At 38.3% G+C, this 20780-nt stretch overlaps 1 protein-coding gene across 1 annotated transcript in view; it reads left to right on the forward strand.

The window, feature by feature from the left end:
• Positions 1 to 20780, forward strand: part of ttc27 (tetratricopeptide repeat domain 27) — a 137760-nt gene that overhangs the window by 100560 nt on the left and 16420 nt on the right. The window contains exons 13-16 of the mRNA XM_065297479.1: positions 5560 to 5787; positions 6903 to 7001; positions 7454 to 7506; positions 12681 to 12846. Of these exons, the coding sequence (XP_065153551.1) occupies positions 5560 to 5787; positions 6903 to 7001; positions 7454 to 7506; positions 12681 to 12846 (546 nt within the window). The remainder of the gene's footprint in view (positions 1 to 5559; positions 5788 to 6902; positions 7002 to 7453; positions 7507 to 12680; positions 12847 to 20780) is intronic.

Genomic DNA, 20780 nt, shown 5'->3' on the forward strand with positions numbered 1-20780 from the left:
TTAAAAAATTATTTCCACCTACACTTTGCGGCTGGATGATTGGTCCAGTCCGGTAAGTAAAATGTAGAGGGTTAACGTACTGTAAATGACTGTAGGTCAGAGGAGCCTGATCTCCTCCCTCACAGATTATGTGTGCCTAAAACGGGGAGAGACGAATGTAATTCAAGGCTTGAGTGTCTGTTGGCTCATTTCTCTTTTTTTATTGCGCTATCCAAGACCAGTTTCCCTTCCGAAATTTCCAACCCCTGTTATTACCAGTGAAACTGCTAACCCAGTCCCAGATTAGCATCCATTTGAGCTCCTGCCAGGCGTGAGAGGAAACTGCAGCCTCGTGAACCTTTGCCGGCTGGTTATTGGACTGCGGTCAGCTGGTCTGGACTGAACAGCAGATTGTTGTTAGCGGGGAATGTAAGTGTGCGGTTTATAACAGCCGTTAGGAACAAAGGATCATTCAAGTGCTGTCAAACCATGACTCTCCAGAGCTCTAGAAGCACTGTAGCGCCTGACTGAAAACTTTAAGTGTGCAAGCAGATCATTTTTAGGCAGACTTTTAATCAGCCTGCAATGCAACTGTTCACATTTTCCCCAAAATTACTATTACTGACAAATACTTTGATAATAAATAGAATTAACTTTATACAATAAGTTATGTCCAGGGTTATCCATTTAGCATATTGTAATAAGATGGGTGGCATGGCTATATACATACTTTTCTCCTTTACATTTTCATTTACCTTTACATTCATCTTCCTGACCTGGACACCTGATGTGTGACCTTTATTCCCATCTGTGTTTTGATGTTAATTAAGAATTCTCCCGCTGTCTCTATCTCTCATCGCTGCAGTGTCTAATGACCCTATGCCTTCTCGCGGTTCTGAGTGAGATGTCTTAAGTTGTGTTTGACTTCACGTGGTGTACTACAGATTAAAAGCGCATGGTGACATAAAACGTTTGACGTGTCGTGCAAATGAGAGCAGTAAAAACCCTGTTGCATATTAGTTTTTTGTCAAGTCATGTCGTCACCCATGCCACTGCACATTGTGTGGGCTCGTGGGCTCTACTTTTCTCTCAAAATAAAATGACAACTAAAAAACGAAATCCAAATTCACAGGTCGTACATGCATGAATACTTGTAAAAAAGACTGGTGCGAGTCTAAAGCCCTGACTTTTGTTCTCCATCCTTTTATTTCACTCTAGTGCTCTTTCTTTCTCTCACCTACCTCCTCTTATCAGTGTTGTGCTCATAGAAGAGAAATGTGAGACTTCCTAACCAAGTAAATAGCTTATTCATCCTCTGTCTGGCCTTTCAGGTTTGAAGTGTTTTTTCTTTAATGCAACTATTGTGTAGAGTAAAAAGAAATATTGTTCCCACTTCTCAAATTATGTGTTCTGGACCCAAATAGAAGTGCTAGCCAAGCAATGTCAATTTTATTGCTGCTCTCTCTCTCGCTCCCACTGTGACTGAAGTTCTCAGCATTTGCAAAAAGCCCTTTATCCATCAGTCCAGGGTGTAAAAGCAAAGGTGAGAGGGCAGATGAGAGCTGCACTGTATTATTGCCTCGCCTCCTTCGTGTTTGAGAGTAATGGCGCATTTTGTTGGATTGTATAGAGGCTGTGTGTTAACAGCATTTGAATTTTGCCTCACTTTACAGAAACAGGGCTTTTACATGGTTCCAAAAGTGTTAGGCTTATTGAAAGCAGGGTTCCCACGGGCCCTTGAAAGTTTGTGAATCTGGGGGGAAAAAATCAAGGCCCTGGGAAGTTTTTAAAAATATATATACATAGATACAGGTAATTGAAAGTGCTTGAATCTATTTTATGCACAAAGTTGTCTGGGGAAAAAAATCCATATTATTCCCTGTGTAGTGTAGGATAATATCATATAAATCCTAGACTTAAGCACATGTGCTAAACTGTTCGCTTTAAATGCTTTTATCTTATGCGAATGTTGATTCATACCAAAATGCTTTTTTGCATGCAGTAGTTGTGTTTGACACATGAAAACATCTCTGGTTACGTATGTAACTGTTGTTCCATAAGAAGGGAACGAGACACTGCGTCCCCCTTGCCATACTTCCTGCGTCCCTGTAACGTGTCTTTGGCAATATTTCAGATAGCAATATACTTCCTGTCTCCCGTGTCTCCCTGTCTTTGTCGTTAAGCCTCACCATTGGTTGAATTTGATATACACATTCAGACGCACTTACCCCTGGAGGCGTCCCCAAAGTGTCACTGCAGTGACGCAGCGCGAGTTCCCATGAAAGACAACTGTAACAATGTATCTTTAAAGGTAACACAATGTAACCTTGCTCCCACTTGAAATGTGTCCCCACATTTATGCGGCTTTCACATAGGACGTGGTGTGTGCTGCGCTATGAAACCCATTAATTTCAATGGCTTGCGCCGCGTGAGGGCGTTTTTTTTGTTGTGTCGAGCAAAGCACGAGCGCAGCGGAGTTGGCTTGTCAGGTATGTTTTAAGTCAAGTAGCTTGTTGTAGGTAGGCAGCTTAAAGTTACGTGAAATGGAGACGGGCAACATCAGTCTCTGTATTAATCATCGACTATTTAACGCAAATATAAACACTGTAGTAATTTATTAAAACCCCCGCCTACTTTGGTCTGGCCATCAGAACACAAATCGCTTGGCTGTGCGAAACCCAGCGGCGAGCGCAGCGCACACCGCCTCCTATGTAAAAGCCGCATTAGTCCTTGAATTTGAGGGTATTGGACATGGAGAGTCCTTGGATTTGAAGTTCACTAAGGTGTGGGAACCCTGTGAAAGGGATTTCTCACAAAAAATGATTGTGCACTCTTAAAAATAAAGGTTTTTAAAAGCGTATACTGTAGTTGGGCTGTATAGTTCCATTAAGTAAGGAACAATGTATAGAGCTTATTACACCGCTATTTACCTCATAAAGAAGGTAAGAAACATTAAATATTGGAAAGGAAATAAGGAAAAACACGTTTACTTTCGGCCTTAAGATAAGACATTCGCAAACACACTATTTTGTTTAATCATTTAAGTGTAATGTCATAGATGTTATTAAAACTAATTTATTTTTTATTTTTATGTAATATTAAACTGTATCTGTCAAAATTATTTGCATTATCCGGGTTACCGTGTGTTGTTAGTTTTAAAGGGACATTCCACTTTTTCAAAAATAGGCTCATTTTCCAGCTCCCCATAGAGTTAAACAACTGATTTTTACCTTTTTGGAATCCATTCAGCCATTCTCCGGATCTGGCGGTACCATTTTTAGTATAGCTTAGGATAATCAATTGAATCTGATTAGACCATTAGCATCAGGCTCAAAAATGACAAAAGTGTTTCGATATTTTTCCTATTTTAAATGTGACTCTTTTGTAGTTACATTGTGTACTGAAAACGACAGAAAATGAAAATTTGACTTGACTTGATGCCATAGAAAAAACGTTTTTGGTTTCTTAAAGAGATTTTTGTGAAGAACCCTTTTTTGGCACCCTTATTGTTTTTGATGCATAGCAGAAACTTTCACTGTCTTATTTTGCTAATACGTATGGACATTCCAATATGAACACTCAACATTACCAAATGATGGTAGCCTTGACTTGAGGGAGTAAGTACAACAGAGCATTTGCAATTGGTTAATAACTGCAACATAAGCTAATGTAAATTGTCAATTGTTGCGTTTTTCAGTTTATCTACTATTTACCACGGCTGTTAATAACACGTTAATGCAAATTAATTTTTAAACACCATATATTTTATTACAGGTGATTAATGCAACGTGCAATTTCTGTTTGACCCCTTGGTCTAGCCCATAGTTGGATAAATTAAGACAGAGCCTAAGACATGTTAAAGTACATGTGACCCCTGCTGTTTAAAGCAACACTATGTAGTTTTTTTTACCTTTAAATAATGTCTCTAAAATTATTTCAGTGATAGAACAACTTTTAAATAGATAAATTGTACTGTTGCTGCAACCTGAGCAGCCTCCTAGCTGCTACAAGCACACTCTGAAAGTGGCAGTGGAGGGTAGGAAACACAGCCCCGCCCCTCCCCCTGCCTGCAGAAGCATAGATATGTATATAAAGGCTAGATGGCTCAAGGCGGAGTCCCTAACGGCATCACCTGGCGGCCATCTTACGACAGGGCGCTCGCTCACTCGTAGCATTGAGTTTAATGGTGCAGGTACTTTTAAATGACCATAACTTGCTCAATTTTCTACCGATTTTCAAACGGTTTGGGTTTTTACAAACGTTATTAACGTGGCTATAATTCTGGATGCTTTAACATGTTTCATGAATTTATTTTTTATTTTTAGTATATGTATGCAGTGTCATAGGTACATCTTTGACGTTTATAACAAATCAAACCGTTTTAAAATCAGTAAAAAATTAAGCAAGTTATGGTCATTTAAAAGTACCTGCATCATTAAAACTCAATGCTACGAGTGAGCGAGCGCCCTGTCGTAAGATGGCCGCCAAAATGCGGACGTTGCACTCAATTGGCCAGCAGCGCGGACGAGCCATCTAGCCTTTATATACATATCTATGTGCAGAAGAGTGTCTGTTACCAGGCGCTGTTGCGCTTTTCAACCACATGGGGGAGCTGTAAGTCATTTTTACATGGAAACTACATAGTGTTGCTTTAAATGAGTCGGAGGTTTTCATAAAAATAAGAACATTAAGCCCTCGTCTAGCAATCCCCACACTCTAAATAGTTGTTAAACATCTAAAATTAACTTTTTTGTGTGACTTTTAAGAGGTGTACCGCCCTAAATGCTTAACTAATACACAAAGGATGGTTGTTCATCCACTTGCACGTCTAAGGTTTTGGTTTTAAAACAAGAAACATGAAAATAAAGTGCAGGACTTGCTTGATGGTAAAATAATTATTAAGAGAAATAAAGTTTGGCATCTGACTGGTGTTAAAAAGTTTCTAAGAGCGACAGGACTCGAAAACGATCTTCTGCGCAAGTGACCGACCCTTATATATATACACATATACACAGAATTACAGTTTTACAAATGTCTGTTTTGACATGATTTCACGCAGAAGTGAATGTTTGGTTAAATGTTGGGGAATAATATCTGATATGTAACATTATATTAGATCTGCATTACAGAAGATATTAAAACTGTCTCAATGTCAAATCAAACAATAAAAGAAAAAAGTTTAACATTAATATTGTTTTTGACTTTGTGTGTGCCAAATCTATTAGTTTTACCAGTGATTTTAAGATATGGATGCAGTTATTTTGTTTTTGAACCTTGAAAAAATATTTTTCAAAATTAACTTTGCTGACTCTGTCAACTTCAAACAGATGTAGTTACGTCATGTTTTCTCAAGATTTCAACAAATTATGCATTGTTTTGAAGTTTTTTATTTTTATAGAAAATGTCAAAATATTTACAGATACAAATTCTGGTGCCCAAGTTACTGCATGCCTGCAAAGGCTCTAATTTTTTTTATTAATACGTCATATGGTATTTTCATATGATCATTTCCATCATGTTTTAAGGAAACAGTTTATTAAATACATTATGGAATTAAATCTCTTGTCATTTTTCCCATAGGCAGAGGAGATTTTAAGGCGGGAACTAGAGAAAAAGGAGACCCCGTCTCTCTACTGTCTGTTAGGAGATGTGCTGAAGGATCCCAACTATTACGACAGAGCTTGGGAGCTTTCCAAACACCGCAGTGCACGCGCCCAAAGGTCCAAAGCTTTACATCATCTACGAAACAAAGAGTTCCAGCAGTGTGTGGACTGTTTCGAAAGATCCCTTAAAATCAACTCCATGCAGGTATATTGCAAAAAAACACTTTTAAGTATCCTCATATGGTAGTTAGATCCTCATTTACTGTAAATTCGTTGACATTATGGAGCTCTATCAGAATGAACCTCTATCAGATCTAACTTGTGTTTCAGTTGGTCTGAGAGTTGAGCGTTAAACTGATCTGTTCACAAACAAACATTTGACTTTCAACTTTCAAAACTATTAGACAGGCATGGGAAATGAATTGGCAGTGTTTCAATGTTTTTTTTTAATTAGAAGTAATTTAATTCAGCATCTGTATGCCATCACAAGCTGTTTTTATTTAACTCTCAGAAGTTAAATAGCAAAAAAATGATAGTAATCAATTCGCGTTCGATATATAAAAATGTTTTATTAAAATGGACAGGGGCCAATTTTTTGCCTGGAACTCTTTTTCTGTAGTTAAAATGATTCACTATCGGTGTGAAAGGGGCATCAACATCTCTTGGAGCGTTTGAAAGCGTATGTTTTGATATAGACCACACACATACACGTAAACTCTAGAAAAACATCAAAGGCAGAAATGTGCAGAGAACAGGAGGAACACAGCGAGGAAAAAAAGACAAAAAACAGCATGAGAGTGCGTGGACGAGCGCTATCAGGTTCCCTGAGGCCCAAAACGTGCACACCCTCCTCTCTTTTTCTCCTTCGTCGTTCTTCATTTCTCTCTTCATCCATAATGCAAAAGCACAGGCTGCAATAAGACAAAGTAATTTTCCTTAGGGACTCATTGTTGACCCCAGCATGATCTTTTAACACCGTCCCGGAGCCGTGCCTCGCGGCTTTGCTGCAGGGCTTCTTGGAGCTTAATGCTGCCTGCAGGGCAAGAACTGGAATTAAAGATGGACGAAGGCCAGACGAAGATGCAAAGATGGGCGTGAGGGAGCAGAAATGGATAAAAGAGACATAAGAGGGAGAAAATGTGGTCTGGGAATTAGATTGCTTGAGGTTATAGGTTCAGAAGACATTATTAATTTTTAGTGCCCGAATGACACCTTTAAAGACACCTGAAGCACTTGAAGTCTGTCGTTTATTTTTTTCTGCCCCTTTTGACAGATTTAATCTTTCTATCTTTCACCGTCTGTCTTCTTTTTTTTTTCTAGCTGGGCGTGTGGTTCTCCCTGGGTTGTGCGTATTTTGCTCTGGAAGGTTACGAAGGGGCCGCCAGAGCTTTTCAGAGGTGCGTCGGGCTGGAGCCAGATGTAAGTTACATGGTGACGTGGGTCACGTGGGTTCCTAGAAGATCAGTATCACATGACCATAAAGAAATGGCATGAGCTTAGGGTGCTTTTATGTTTTTGTTAAAAGATAAATAAATAAAACTCCTTTCACAATTAGTAATTTTATTAATCTTCAAATATTTTCACCACAGAATGCTGAATTATTAAAGAAAAATGTTAATTTAAAGAAAAATAGTGTATGTGTGAAAAGCACATTTAATGGGTGTACTTTTTCCTGTTTGACAAAAATAGTTAAAAATTTGTTTCTTTACTGTACAGTAAGTGCTTCCCTGTGTTTGTGCACTTGCCTCTCCTTTTTCTGCATGTTATGTAGTAAACAAGCTGCTGTAAAGTATTCTCCAGATGTTTATTTTGATGACTGACTTTAACTTGTTGATGTGACTTTTCATTATTTCATTCTTTCTTCCATTCAGAATTCAGAAGCATGGAACAACCTCTCCACAGCGTACATTAAACTGAGAATGAAGTGAGTACACGCAATAAAAATGAATTCCAAGTAAACAACTGAACAGAAAATCAGCTTAAGCTGGTTTAAGCCATTTTTTTTAAACCAGTAGGGAATGTAACTTTAAGACTTATGTATAAAATATAAATCTCTGCTGTGATTGCCTAACTTTTAATATTTTACTTGCTGTTTTTACTTTACTTGATTTTGGAGAAGCGTTGTGTGTGGGTTTAAATATGTAAGCAGTAAGGTAAGAGAAGCTGTGTTGTAAGTCACGACTCAAGGGCGTTGTTAAGCACAATGCGAAGCAAGAGAGCCTGCAACCCCTTCAGCCGTGACTTATTCATGATACAGCCGTAGCCTCGAGTACCTTGTATTTATAAAAGGGTTACCACACAATACAAATATTAAAGCCAAAAATATGTATCGCACAACTTTCATGAAGTAGCTCAGTGGTAGAGCACAGTGCAAAAGCTCATGAGTTCGAACTCGGGGAACGCACATACTGATAAAAAAAATTGGATAAAAGCGTCTGCCAAATGCATATGCAGTAAAGTGATATAGTATAGTAAAATCACTGAAAGCCTTCATTGGTCCCTAACCAACTATGAACAGCAACAGAGTGTTTCAATGTTAACTTTGGTAAGGGTACTGCACAGTAGGAGTGTGACGAGATGATATTTACAGTATACACTTTTTAAGAAATCCTCAATGATAAAATATATAAATGGAAAACTGAAATCACATAAATGTTTTAACTAATTAAAGACTGTCCCTAACAATTATTTTGGTAATTAATAATTAATAATAATTAAAAGTACTTTTTTGTAATTAAAAATAAAACTGACCCTTTAAAATTGCTTATATTATGATGATGCAAAATAATAATGGGTCCAAATTAGGGATGATAATATTGACTGTTTAACCGGTAACCAAAGGTTAGAATTTATGACCGATTACCATTATCAGTTAAAAGAAAAAATATTTGTTAATGCACGGTGCATGTCGTCATGAGTCGACAGACATTTCGCCACTTTTCTATCTTTAATTTGTGAATGTCCTGTAAATGACACAAATTATTGCTGCCCTAAAGGTTACAATGATAATCATTTGTATTAGAAATCATTTGTGTGCATGTTTGAGTATGCTTTGGAAGCTGAACAGAGACGCGAGCGTGTGCGTACAAGATGACCCGGTCCGTCTCGCGTACATCCGGAAAGACCTTCGCTGATGGCCCCTGACCATAAACCTCTCTCTTTTTGCACAAACGGAGAAAGTCGACACAAAAGCAAAACTTTTTGAAATCTGCTTTACAAATGGCCACTGTGGTAGATGAAAAGAGACAATCTGCCATTTTTGGATATTAATCGTCTGGATTAATCGCGTGCTATTTGATAAGGTTATGTTGCGTGAATATCTGATAATGTTATGTCGCTGCTGTTTGCATGTTCAAATGAAATGAAATGTTTTGTTTTTACTATATTTTTACTCAATGACAATTTAATATTAAAATCGTATAAGTTAACGGTTAATGTTTGGTTAATAAGCTGTGGTTGTTGTTGTTTGGAAAAAAAGCAACTGATATGAACATCCCTAGGTCAAATAAAGTATCAAAAGCAAGTAAATACATGGTTTCATTAAAGCTCCCATAATACATGCTGTTTCTTTCTCATGTTAATCTTGAGTACCTATAGAGTAGGACTGCATATCTCAGAAGAGTCTTTAGTTTTATCAAAATGTATTGAAGACAGGTCCGCTCTACCGATCGTTTCCGGGAAAAAACCTGACCCTCTCGAAGCGTAAAGGAAGGAGCGAGTCACAAGCAACACACCCAAAAGTTATCCCACTATCTCTGGATAACTTAAATGATTTGCATGTTTGTGTTGTTTACATTATATGCACCAATTACCAACAAAACACAGACATTTGACGCAGTTTTACTTACTGCCTGTGATTTATGATCCGGTTGGGACCGCCCCATTTAAACGTTAATAAACACACGCCCACTGCTTGTGTTTGTGTTGACGCATGGCGACGATGAGCCCGCGTTTAGCCAATCACAAGTGATAGCAGCCAGCCAGCTCTCAGTCTCAGCGGGAAATCAAGATGTCGAAGAAGGAAAGTATAAAGTATTAAAAGTTACAGAAAGGAGTGGGAGAGTGACCCGGGCCTTCCCTGTAGCAACAGATTTATGGAAAATATATTAAAAAATGAAAATTTCTTGCACTACGGAAAGCAAACACCCAGTACTAAAATTCTATCATTTCAAGGTTTTATATTGCATTAACTAATTTCACCATGGACATTCGAAAATGGATTAAAAAGAAACTAACAGTTACAGCAACTGCCACTACCTCTCGGTTTAAACTTCAAATGAGCAGTGTTGTGCTAATATGTAACGTTAGGTATGCGTTTTTTTGTTGTTGTTTATAGTAAGAGTGTTCAGAGCTCTGTATGTTGCTCACTATAGCTGTAGTTTTTGTGCTTGTATTATAGAGATGTTTGTTTATAACGCGTAAAAATTTTAGGGACGTACCAATATACCGTATATATATTTTAGCTGGGGGAATTATATGCATTCATGTGATCGCCCCCTCTGGTATTTCAGACGCCCCCTCATCAGCGCTCGGCACCGAGCTGAATATATATTTATATTTTACTCGCAAACAACAAGCGGACTCGTAATTGCTTTTGACTTTCATTTTAGATTAAGAAACCGCCTACTTTGTGCCAAACAACATTTTAAATAAATGTTGATCTTAAATACTGTATTTGGCCAATTCTTTACAATAGAAATGATTCAGCCACTGTGAGGTGAGGGTTTAAACTGCTGAGAGACACTTCTCATGTGAATGATCAACACAATGCATCTCAGACTTTATATAAGTTCCCAAACAAATGTTATTGTAAACCCAAATGAAAAAGTGCTGTAAAAACAGAATATAATGCATGTATTGTAAAAGGTTTTGCCACAAACTCAACTTTATGCTTATATCACAAGACAGCATTTCACCTCCACAAGCAACCCTTGTCGCACGAGATCTCGTCACACACCTACTGCACAGTGATGCACAAAATTGTTGGGATCAACGTCATAGTTTTACCATAAATTAAACACAACTATTGACCAATCAGAATTAAAGACTGGAACTAATAGTTTATTGTGATTAGATTTTTTGTGATATTGTGAGCATTAGGATTAGGGGTGGGGTTAGTGGCCGGTGTGGAGACTTTGATTCGCTCAGTATTCAAACTTTTATAGTTATGCAGTGTCTGCAAAAAACACACATCCCTGCGTGTGCACGTGCGACAACTATATAATAGCGCTGTTCACACCCTTTTATCTCAATCAGATCGCCACCATCTACCAACCATAGATTAGCCCATTCAGGTTGCGGTTGACCTGATGTATGCAGTGTGTCTCTGTGTTTTCCTCATCCTGCATCAGCTCAAGAGCCTCTGGGGCCTCCCTGCTTTTCAATTACAGAAGGAATGACTTTGGCAGCTGTAATTGCAAAGATAAATCTTCTGCGGGCACTTGCTGTGTCTACCCCAGGAGCCGTCGCAACAACTACTGTACCAGCCGGCCAATATTAACCAGATTTCAGAGCTGAATGCCAGTTAGGACATTTGCTACATGACATGATTGGAGGTTTTGCTGATTTCCTGCGAGAACTGACAGCGTTTCCTGGAATGCCACTGTAACGGCAAGCACCTGCGGGATTCTGGCAACGATTTCACTCCTCTGCTCGTAGTCTAATTAGCTCTGTGCATTCATCCATGAGATGAGCCTTTGAAACCTTCTATTAAAAACTGATTAATGCTCGCAGGGACCATCAAGAACAGACCAAGTGTGCACCCACATGCATGTGTTCAAAGGGAGCTTGGGCTTACATGTTATATTAAAACCCATGTGTCATAATCTTTCGTTGACAGCCCTTACACAAATATAGGCTCTGTTCCAAAATCTCAGCTGCCTTGCTGTGTATTGCATACATGGGCAGGTGCCGTCTGTGGCAGGATCTTAAATTAAGTGTAAAAGAGATTGACCTTGGACAGGCACCAATTCTACACATCAATTCAGTTTGCAGTCGATCATTAGTATATTGCTAAAATAATGCGATGATCTAAGAACAAAATATTTTAAGGTAATGCGATAATCTAAGAGAACATATTTTTATAAATGACATGTTTTGTAGGTAATCTTAAACTTAAAGGGGACAGAGAATGAAAAACCATTTTTACCTTGTCTTTGTTGAATAATGGTAGTCTACCTACCCGCATTCACAAACATACAAAAAGTGCTAAACATGCTTAACATCTCAGTCTCATAGTAATTCCTCTTTTAGAAATGTCAGCCAGAAAATGGCCCAATCTGAAAAACTGATGCTTATGACATCACAGGCATCTAACTGCCCCTCCACCTTAAAATAATTGGCTACATTTTTTGAGTGGCAGCAAAGTCAGCCAATCAGTAATGAGATTGCAAGTTAAGCCAGTAGGGGGAGCCAAATAGGTGCAAAACCACTTGTTTAAAATCCCCCACCCTAATAGAGCTATCTGTGAGAGGTTTTTAGGAAGCTTCTAAGGCATTACGGCAAGGATAAATACCCCGTTCAACCATTCTATGTCACCTTTAAACTAAACTGATCTTTTCAATCTGTGGAGGATGTCTGTAAAGGATACAGTCCATGCGACAATGCATCGGATTTACCAAAAGAAAGTATGTCATTCTATGCCATTGTAATTTTTTTTATTGATTTTGCATTGGGGCAATGATAACTTTCAGTGCTGTATATGTAGGGAACTTGCTAGGATTTTTTTAACAGAGCTACATTATATAGTGTATTATATAGTGCATTTATGCATTGGGCAGGTGCTTTTATCTAAAGCCATTTACAGTGCATTTGTAGACGATACTCTTTTTATCAGTATTTATGTTCCCTTTGGACTAAACCCAACATTTTGCACCGCTTACTAAATGCTTTACCATGATACATGCTTAATCCCTCTATTGAGATTTGGTACACGTTACAAATTTTCCAAATGCTAACTGCAAGTATGACTACAATAATCAGTTTCTGCAGCATTTACACAAATTCATACTCTAGACATTCAGGCCAGCTACATCCAGCAAAAACTGCATACAGTTTCTCTGATAAACACGCTGGTGTGTTTCTTTGTGTGTGTGGCAGGGAGAAGGCGTTCCGCACTCTTCAGGAAGCACTCAAGTGTAATTATGAGCGATGGCAGATCTGGGAGAATTTCATCGCTGTGTGTATAGACCTGGGCGAGTTCAGTGAAGCTATCAGAGCGTACCATCGGCTCATGGACCTAAAGGACAAATACAAGGACGTGGAGGTGGGTCCACATCACGAGCGTCAATGTTTAACCTTCAGACAGACACTAGGCTTTCTTATCTTTGTCTTTTGCATACAATTTAGAGATTTCTGAGTTTAAACATCCAAAAGCACAAGCTTAAAAACTTTTTTGGCTTGTGTAACCAGTGTGAAGCAGCTGGATTTTTATCTTTTGTGTTTCCAGCCTCACTAACAGTTGCCTGGCTGCATGCATAGATAAAACATTTATGTGATAGAATCTGTGTAACTAAAATTTATGAGTAGATGTTTTTGTGGGTGACTGAGCGTAACTAATGTAACTTTTGGAGATGCAGTTGCAGAGCTTGGATGCAAAAGCCGCTAAACACCACCTCCATCAAAAATGTCTGTTTTGTTGGCAGAATCTGTTAAACGGCACGCTCCGGGCTCGCAAAATCACTAGCCCGTCGTCCCGGGGCTATTGTGCCTTGCAGTCGTGCTACCAAAATGCAACATCTCGACTTATAAGGAGGGAAAATATATTTAAATGCTTATGCATTCTCTCACAGATTTGGATGGGTAATTTTATGGTGTATGGAATTCAGGCATTGGGTATTTAAATTGTGTTTGAACGTGTGCTCGGGTTTACTTTCGCAATCGTGAGAACTGTAAGGGCCCCAGCTTCGCGTCGTGCCTAACAACGCCCCTTAGCTATTTTAAAATGCACTGTAACCCCACTACTTCGCGGAGTTTATTGCTTTTATAAAACGGTTACTTTATATGCATAACGTTCATCATCATGATGCTTGGAAGCATGCTTAACTCTTTCTCCGTCAGTGTTTTTTTTTTAAGTTGCCACCCAGTTTTAGTTTAATGCCTTGCAGAAAAATTATCTTCTTTAAATAAACATGAAATAATGGTGTTTATTTTCATAAATCAGTACGGAGCAACAGTGGCGGAGTGATACTTCTGTAATGTGGTCTGAACCGTGGGTTTACCGGGGTATTTTATCATGGCTTAGAACGCGTTTCAACTAGGGCTTAACGATACATCGAATTTTCATTGTCATCGCGATATGAACTCACGCGATGAACACATCGCAACAGACAGCCTTGACGCGATGAATGAAGGGAAAATGGTAAGTGCATGTAATAAACGTTTGACCTATCACGTTTAGTCCTGAAGACATGGTTTGCGCGTTCATGTTATTAGGCCAATCAGGGGAACCCCCAAGTCAGCAACGCTCAGATTGATTTGTGAGGTGTCAGTTGCGACGCTGTGCCTGTTAGTAAAAACCATGGCGAAGGAAGGAGAGAAGAGTGAGGAAAATGTGTTGTCAGACGAAGACCTTGTGGTGAAAAGGAACAGTACTTCAGCTATATCATGGAATTATTTTGGATTTAGGAGAGATGATGCCGCAAACACAGATACTGTAAAAGCGGTGATTCACATATTGCGTCTATTGCGCTCTCAAGTTCATTATTTCAAATGTATGTGCGCTCTAGAAGCGCCGCGGTCGCGACTTGCACGCGGTGCGACGCGCTCGTTTTTTCCAGGCATTTCAAAAACATTTTAACTTTTTCAGAATGACACAAGCGCAGCTTGCAGGTCATGTGACAATAACCTACTTGTGTAGCGTTTTCCACGCGTTTTTAGGCACGACATGTGAATGGCCCCTAAAACATTAAAAAAATAAAAAATATTTATCGCAACTCACATGATCATCGCAACATTAAACAATGTCATCGCACATCGCAACTTTTCCTCACATCGTGCAGCCCTAGTTTCAACCAATCAGAATTAAGAACCAGAACTGCCCGTTTTATAATTAATTATTTTTCCAAAAAGGTGGTGGGGAGAAGTTACTGCTTTTATTCCAACAAAGGGCAAAACGTATTTGTTGTTGTCTGTAATAGATAATGTCGTATCAGTTTCAAGCTGGAGTGAGAAAGCAAAACCATGGCAGAGACAGGGAAGCAAACCTCTTCAAGAATTATTTATGCACTTTTACGTGACAATGACACTCTTTGATAATGGCATTTTGTGTGTGAGCATGTTGTGTCTCTCCCGATTGGTTGGGCGTTCGCCTGGTCTCTGTTTCTTGATGAATTTGGTTGCAAAAGCTCTGTTACATTTGTATCCTTCAGCACACAATCGGGATAGTTTTGAATCGCCAGATTAGTGAATCGTCCCAGCCCTATTATTTGTGTTTTGATAGTTGTTTTGTCTCAATATTTTATATTAAAAGTAATATGTCTTTTATTCGGGCTACTTGCATTCATTTAGAGTCTGAATGCTACTTGCATTCTTTAAAATTTGCAAGCCCTGGCTGATTTTTGTTGATTTTTCAGCAAAGTCCTCTTAGTGCACAGAAGATGAATTGGATTATCAACAGTGTGCAAAAGACCGTGGATCACATTTAAACACATTTCCCTTGTGAGTACTTGGACCTGAATACAACCCGAATGTGGCAGTGACTTTGATCACAGCGCCCCCTAATGTGTGGTTCAGTTTCTTCATTTTTAAATTCTGACTTTCATAATTTACCTTGTTTCTAGTTGCTAGTGAACTGTTTACTATGTCTTTTCCAAAGAAGTGTTTTTTTTTTTTTTTTTTTTTGAAGTGAAGTGAATTGGATTTAGAGGGTTTTGCAGTGAAAGACGATCAAGTGATCAAATATGCTCATTTACAAGAAAACATGTCCGACACACTTAGAGGGTTTTGCATCTGAATCCCTAAGTTGTGGTGTTAGATCACAAACTAGCAGAAGTTAGATGCTGTTTTATATACATTTTCTATACCAATGGTGCACTCCTATTGCTTGATGGACCAGCTGTTACATCCTATTAAATGTGTCATTTGTTTTATCACTTGCTAGTCAGATGCCCGGTAGTTGTTTACTTCTGTCCATTTACAGAGACTCCTGGGTCACTACAGTGACAGTAAATGAGCTTTTATTTTCAACAAAATAATGTCTCTCCCTAAAAAACAAAGCTATACTGTGTATCTCTAATTTTTATACAACTACCCTACCCACTGTGATCTGTACAAAATAATTCAAACTCTTGCTGGGTATAAACAAGTAGCAAATTAACTAGCCCACATAACGGTGAAAAATAGGTGTAAACAAGCACATGGAAACTGCTTATTAATCCTTTTTGGGGAAGTGTTTTGACTTAATTCAGAGCAATTATGCTGAGAGGAGACATTTGGCTCCAAATAGGAAACAAATGTTTAGAAGTTGGGAGCTTTGGGTTTTTACAGTCACAGGGGAGCAGATTTAATCCTGCGTTTTAGTCGTGTGCCCTCATTTTAACGCACAACACTGTTATTGTAGTGTCTTTATTGTCTGCTAAAATACATGAGTTTTTACATCAATACAAAGGATGAGAAACTAACCATGGCTCAAAAAATTTAACCTTAATTTTTTGCAACCATGCCATTTGAATTACCTTTTTTGGTTGGGCATATAACCGTAAAGCTGGGGACACACCTAAGGACTTGATAAAACATCCTAAGGGACAGATTACACAGAATGCGGGCATCTGTGTTTTTCCATTGTCCAATCAAATGTGAGTAGATGCGGGCCTTCCGTTGTGGTGACAAAAGTTTACAGTGGCTTGGAATAACCGGAGACTGCACTTACTCACTGTCTCCTGCGTTTTTGTGCACCTCTCACCCCTTGATCAAGGTCAGAGCAAGCACCTTCTTTTTAAAGTTTCTGCTAATGACAGTTAACAGCAAAAGATTGCTCACGCTGCCTCGCATTGTTCTCTGATGTTGAAAGCAAAAAGCTTTTGATGTCATTGGCTTTTAATGTTGCATTCACACCAGCCTCAGTAGAGGCGGCAAAAACGCGCTATTCGCGCATAGTTGGACATTTGAACATTTGAGTTTACTCACTTCACGCGCGTGAAATTCTAGTTATTTGAGACATTCACGCGTAAATTTCACGTTATGGGAGGGGCTTCTGTGACTCCGTTGAGACTCCGCTCGCTTCCTGTAATCACGTCACTACTACAGCAAGGTCCTGATTGGTTAACACGGCACGGAAATCCACCGAAGTTCAGATTTTTTAACTTGCGGGTTTTCCGCGGCAACGCTCAATTCGCACGGAACGCGCCATCAGCGTGCGCCGCAGGATGCCTGATCGTGTCTTTGCATTGACTTAACATGTAAATCATTCGCGCTTGCCGCCTCTACCGCGTCTGGTGTGAACCTTGCGTAAGACTGGACACAACACATTTAAGGATTGTTTGTTGTTACTGTAAACAAAGACTGAGCACAACAGGAAAAGACTGTGGCATGATCAGTTGATATGACCAAATTACATTCGTAATCTGTGCAAAAATCCTTAGGTGTGTCCACATCTTAAATTCTAAAAAGAACTATTTTTTCATACTTATAGAACCTTTTTCTGCTAATAAAGCTTTTATGCAACAGAAAGGTTTTGTGGATCTTGAAAACTGTATGTTACCATCCAGCGGACAAAGACCATTTATGTAATTTTTTTATATGAGATTTGACTAAAATTTACGAGTAGATTTTTTTGTGTGACTGAGCGTAACTAATGTAACTTTTGGAGATGCAGTTGAGGAGCTCAGATGACCTGTATTGTATGGAAACACTTATTTTAACATATAGTTTTCTCCAAATTATAGTGTAATTGTAAAACTCATCACACAAATGTAACAATTAGGGCTGCCCTTGACCAAAGATTTTCCTAGTCGACGAGTAGTCGATCATTTTCGATATTATTTGACTACTCGCACGTTTATGATATTCATTTATTATTTAAATTTATACTACGGGTCCGTTGAATGCTCGAATCTGATTGGCTGATGAACGTTCTGAGGTGTGCAATTATTTTCTGGGAAATGCACGGCCAACGTAGTTATAGGCATTACAGTTCCATATCACTTCACATAGTTAATTGTAATAATGGACTAACGAAAACAACATGACAGACGATTTTCCGAGGCATTAACAGCGCTGTTTAGAGACGCACAGAGGTAGCCTCGTTCACACAATCTCTCGCTCGCTCGCTTTCTCTCTCTTTTTTTCTTTCTTTCTTTCTCTCTTACTCTCTCTGTGTCTCTGTCGCTCTCGCTCTCTTTCTAATAACTTCATTAATAACTGCATTAGAATGCTATTAACGGCTCAAGCCTCCAATGCCAGCCTTAAAATGACATTTTGGAACAATCAAAAGAGCCACTGGATGAGACACGGAAGAAATAGTCCTACTCATAATAGCGATTTAAGTACAAAAACCGTACGAATCCCTTTAAATATATCATGTGATCGATGTCTTGAGGTGAGGTAACCGTAGTATAAGCAAAATAATTGGGACGTTGAGTTGTTATTTATATATATATATATATATATATATATATATATATATATATATATATATATATATATAAATATAAATTAAGCACTCAGACCGGTGATTTAAATAATTTATAAAGTGGAATGTCCCTTTAATCTACTCTTATACCCCATAATGACAGTGAAAACTGAATTTTAGAAATAGCTATACATTTAGTTAAAAGGAAAACAACTGAAATATCACATTTACATATGTATTCAGACCCTTTACTCAGTACTCCGTTGAAGCACCGTTGGCAGTAATTACAGCCTCATGTCTATATAGAGATGATACAACTATATTTTTTTAAATTGTAAAAAGCTATGGAAATTAAATTGTCTTTCCCCTTTACAAAAAATTCACAACTATGTTTTTCTGCTCCATTTTAAGTTGTTATTATTCATTTACATGTAGTGAACAGCCAGTAGCTCATCAATTAAAAGTTGTTACTTGAAAGCACAGAAGTTGAAGAGGTCAACGCTAGCGTTCGCCTCCAGCCCACGAGAGGATTTCAGAATGTAATTGGGATCTAGAGTTTAGCTGGACTCATCAATCACTCCTCACTGCTGTTCAATCATCTCCCACCACACAGAAATCCTTCAGACTGCATGTTAGTGGGAAATTAAATGAGAGGATCTGTTTAATAAAGAGAAAATGGTGTGTGTGTGTATGTGTGTGTTTTTGTGTGTTAATGCATCTCGATATACAGTCTTAAGTCTTGTCTCTTTCATCGATCCCCTCCAACTAATTCACATTCCACAGAGAACGATCCATCCTGAGCTAAAAACGGAACAGAATTTAGACTCATCCAGTATACTCCTATATCTGTCTCTCCATCTCTGTTCTCTTCGTCATTCCTTCGCTCGTCCCCGGAGAAAATTACCTCTCTCCTTAATTTCACGCTGTAAGGTGATCATGCAGGAATTACACCCAGACACCCATTTGTTATCACTTTTCCAATTGTGAGAGGGAGGAGTCTTATTTAGAAAGTCAATTTAATATTTTCACTGATAACATCCTGACCTAAAACTTGGACTCAATTTTTGGAATTTTTATTTTATTTATATTTCAGTGTAGGTATATAAATGGATTTTAGGATGGATGGATGGAGTGCAGATATTGTATTTAAGAGCTTATAAATGGAGCCGTAGTGCAGTGGTTAGTATACTGGTTGGATCCAATGTTTATAATATAAGGGCGATTCTTCAGTTAGCCAAAAATAGACTCGTTTTAATAATGAAACAAAATTTCTGGCTACATTTAAATCTTAACTATAAAACATTTATAGTCTTTATGTAAGGCTCTGACCATGATCGACCTTCAAATGGATTTTGACTTCGTTTTAAACTTTTCATGGTGTAAAAAATATGAAGGCTTTTTAAACACCTTTTATATAAGCAATAAGTTACAAGAGGCTGTGCTGTATTGTGGAATAAATCATGACTAAACGGTTGACATGAAGCAGAGTCAATGTGCAACCCCTTCAGCCGTGACTTACGATACAGCACTAGCCTTGAATATCTTATTGCTTTTATAAAATGATTGCATTTAGCGTTTATAATAGCTGGTTGGTAGATGTTTACTATTTTTGGCAAAACCTCTGTTGCAAACCTCCATTTACCTGAATAAAAATAATTTTTACTTTGAAAATTATGCGCTGTCATGTTAACATCAGCTGTTCGTTTACAAAAGACTCCGTCAACGTTCATTTACACTGCAGCGCAACGTCTGAGTTCTTAAACTAAAACAGGGTCTGCAGCGTTTGCGAACGAATCCGTTTATGAGGGTCGAAAACGGTGGTGTAGTGTAAATGAAAGGCGTAAACGTAGCAAAAGTAATGCGTTTTAAAGGATAAACGCATGAATGTAAACATAGCCTTTTGGACACAGCCAGTATGTTTATGTTGCTATGGGTTGGTTGCTAAGGGTGCTTGCAGAGATGCACAAAATCGTTTGTACAGTTGTTATTGACGTTTTCAGAAGTAACATCAACCAACAGCTTTCGTGGAACACGCGTAACTTCCAGTAAACTCCGCTAAGAATCAATCACAACCAAAGTCCTTTTAGAGATGTTTATTTCAAGCAAACAAGCAAAATAAACAACATATAGATTACGTTTGGTCAAATTTCATAGCTGAAGTGTATAAAAATGACACTGAGCTGACGTTGCTGTGTAAAATGTGAACTATACACTGTAAAAAATTTGCTGTAATTATGCAGCTGGTTGCCAGTTACTTACTGTAGAAGATAAAGACTGAAAATGTTTCATGTTCATTTAACTTTGAACAAACTGTTGCCAGTAAATAACATAAATGTAAAATCTACAGTAAGTTACTGGCAGCTAGTTGCCAGTAATACCCAGAAATACTGCCAAACCGGCTCCCAAAGCTCCCTTCACATAGCTGTGATCCATGATCGCCGTCTCCACTTGTATTTAGGAAACCAAAACATTTGTTATTTTCGACAAGTCACATTACAAGGTGTGCTCTTCTATCCGTAAAATTTTGGTTTGTCGTTAAGTACGTTCACATGCACAGAATAAGCGGATAACTATCAAAAATCTGCTTATTATAGAAAACTGTTTTCATGCGTTTACATGCAAATCAATAA

The sequence above is a fragment of the Paramisgurnus dabryanus genome, chromosome 17 (genome assembly GCF_030506205.2).
Source record: "Paramisgurnus dabryanus chromosome 17, PD_genome_1.1, whole genome shotgun sequence".
NCBI classification, from domain to species: Eukaryota; Metazoa; Chordata; class Actinopteri; order Cypriniformes; family Cobitidae; genus Paramisgurnus; species Paramisgurnus dabryanus.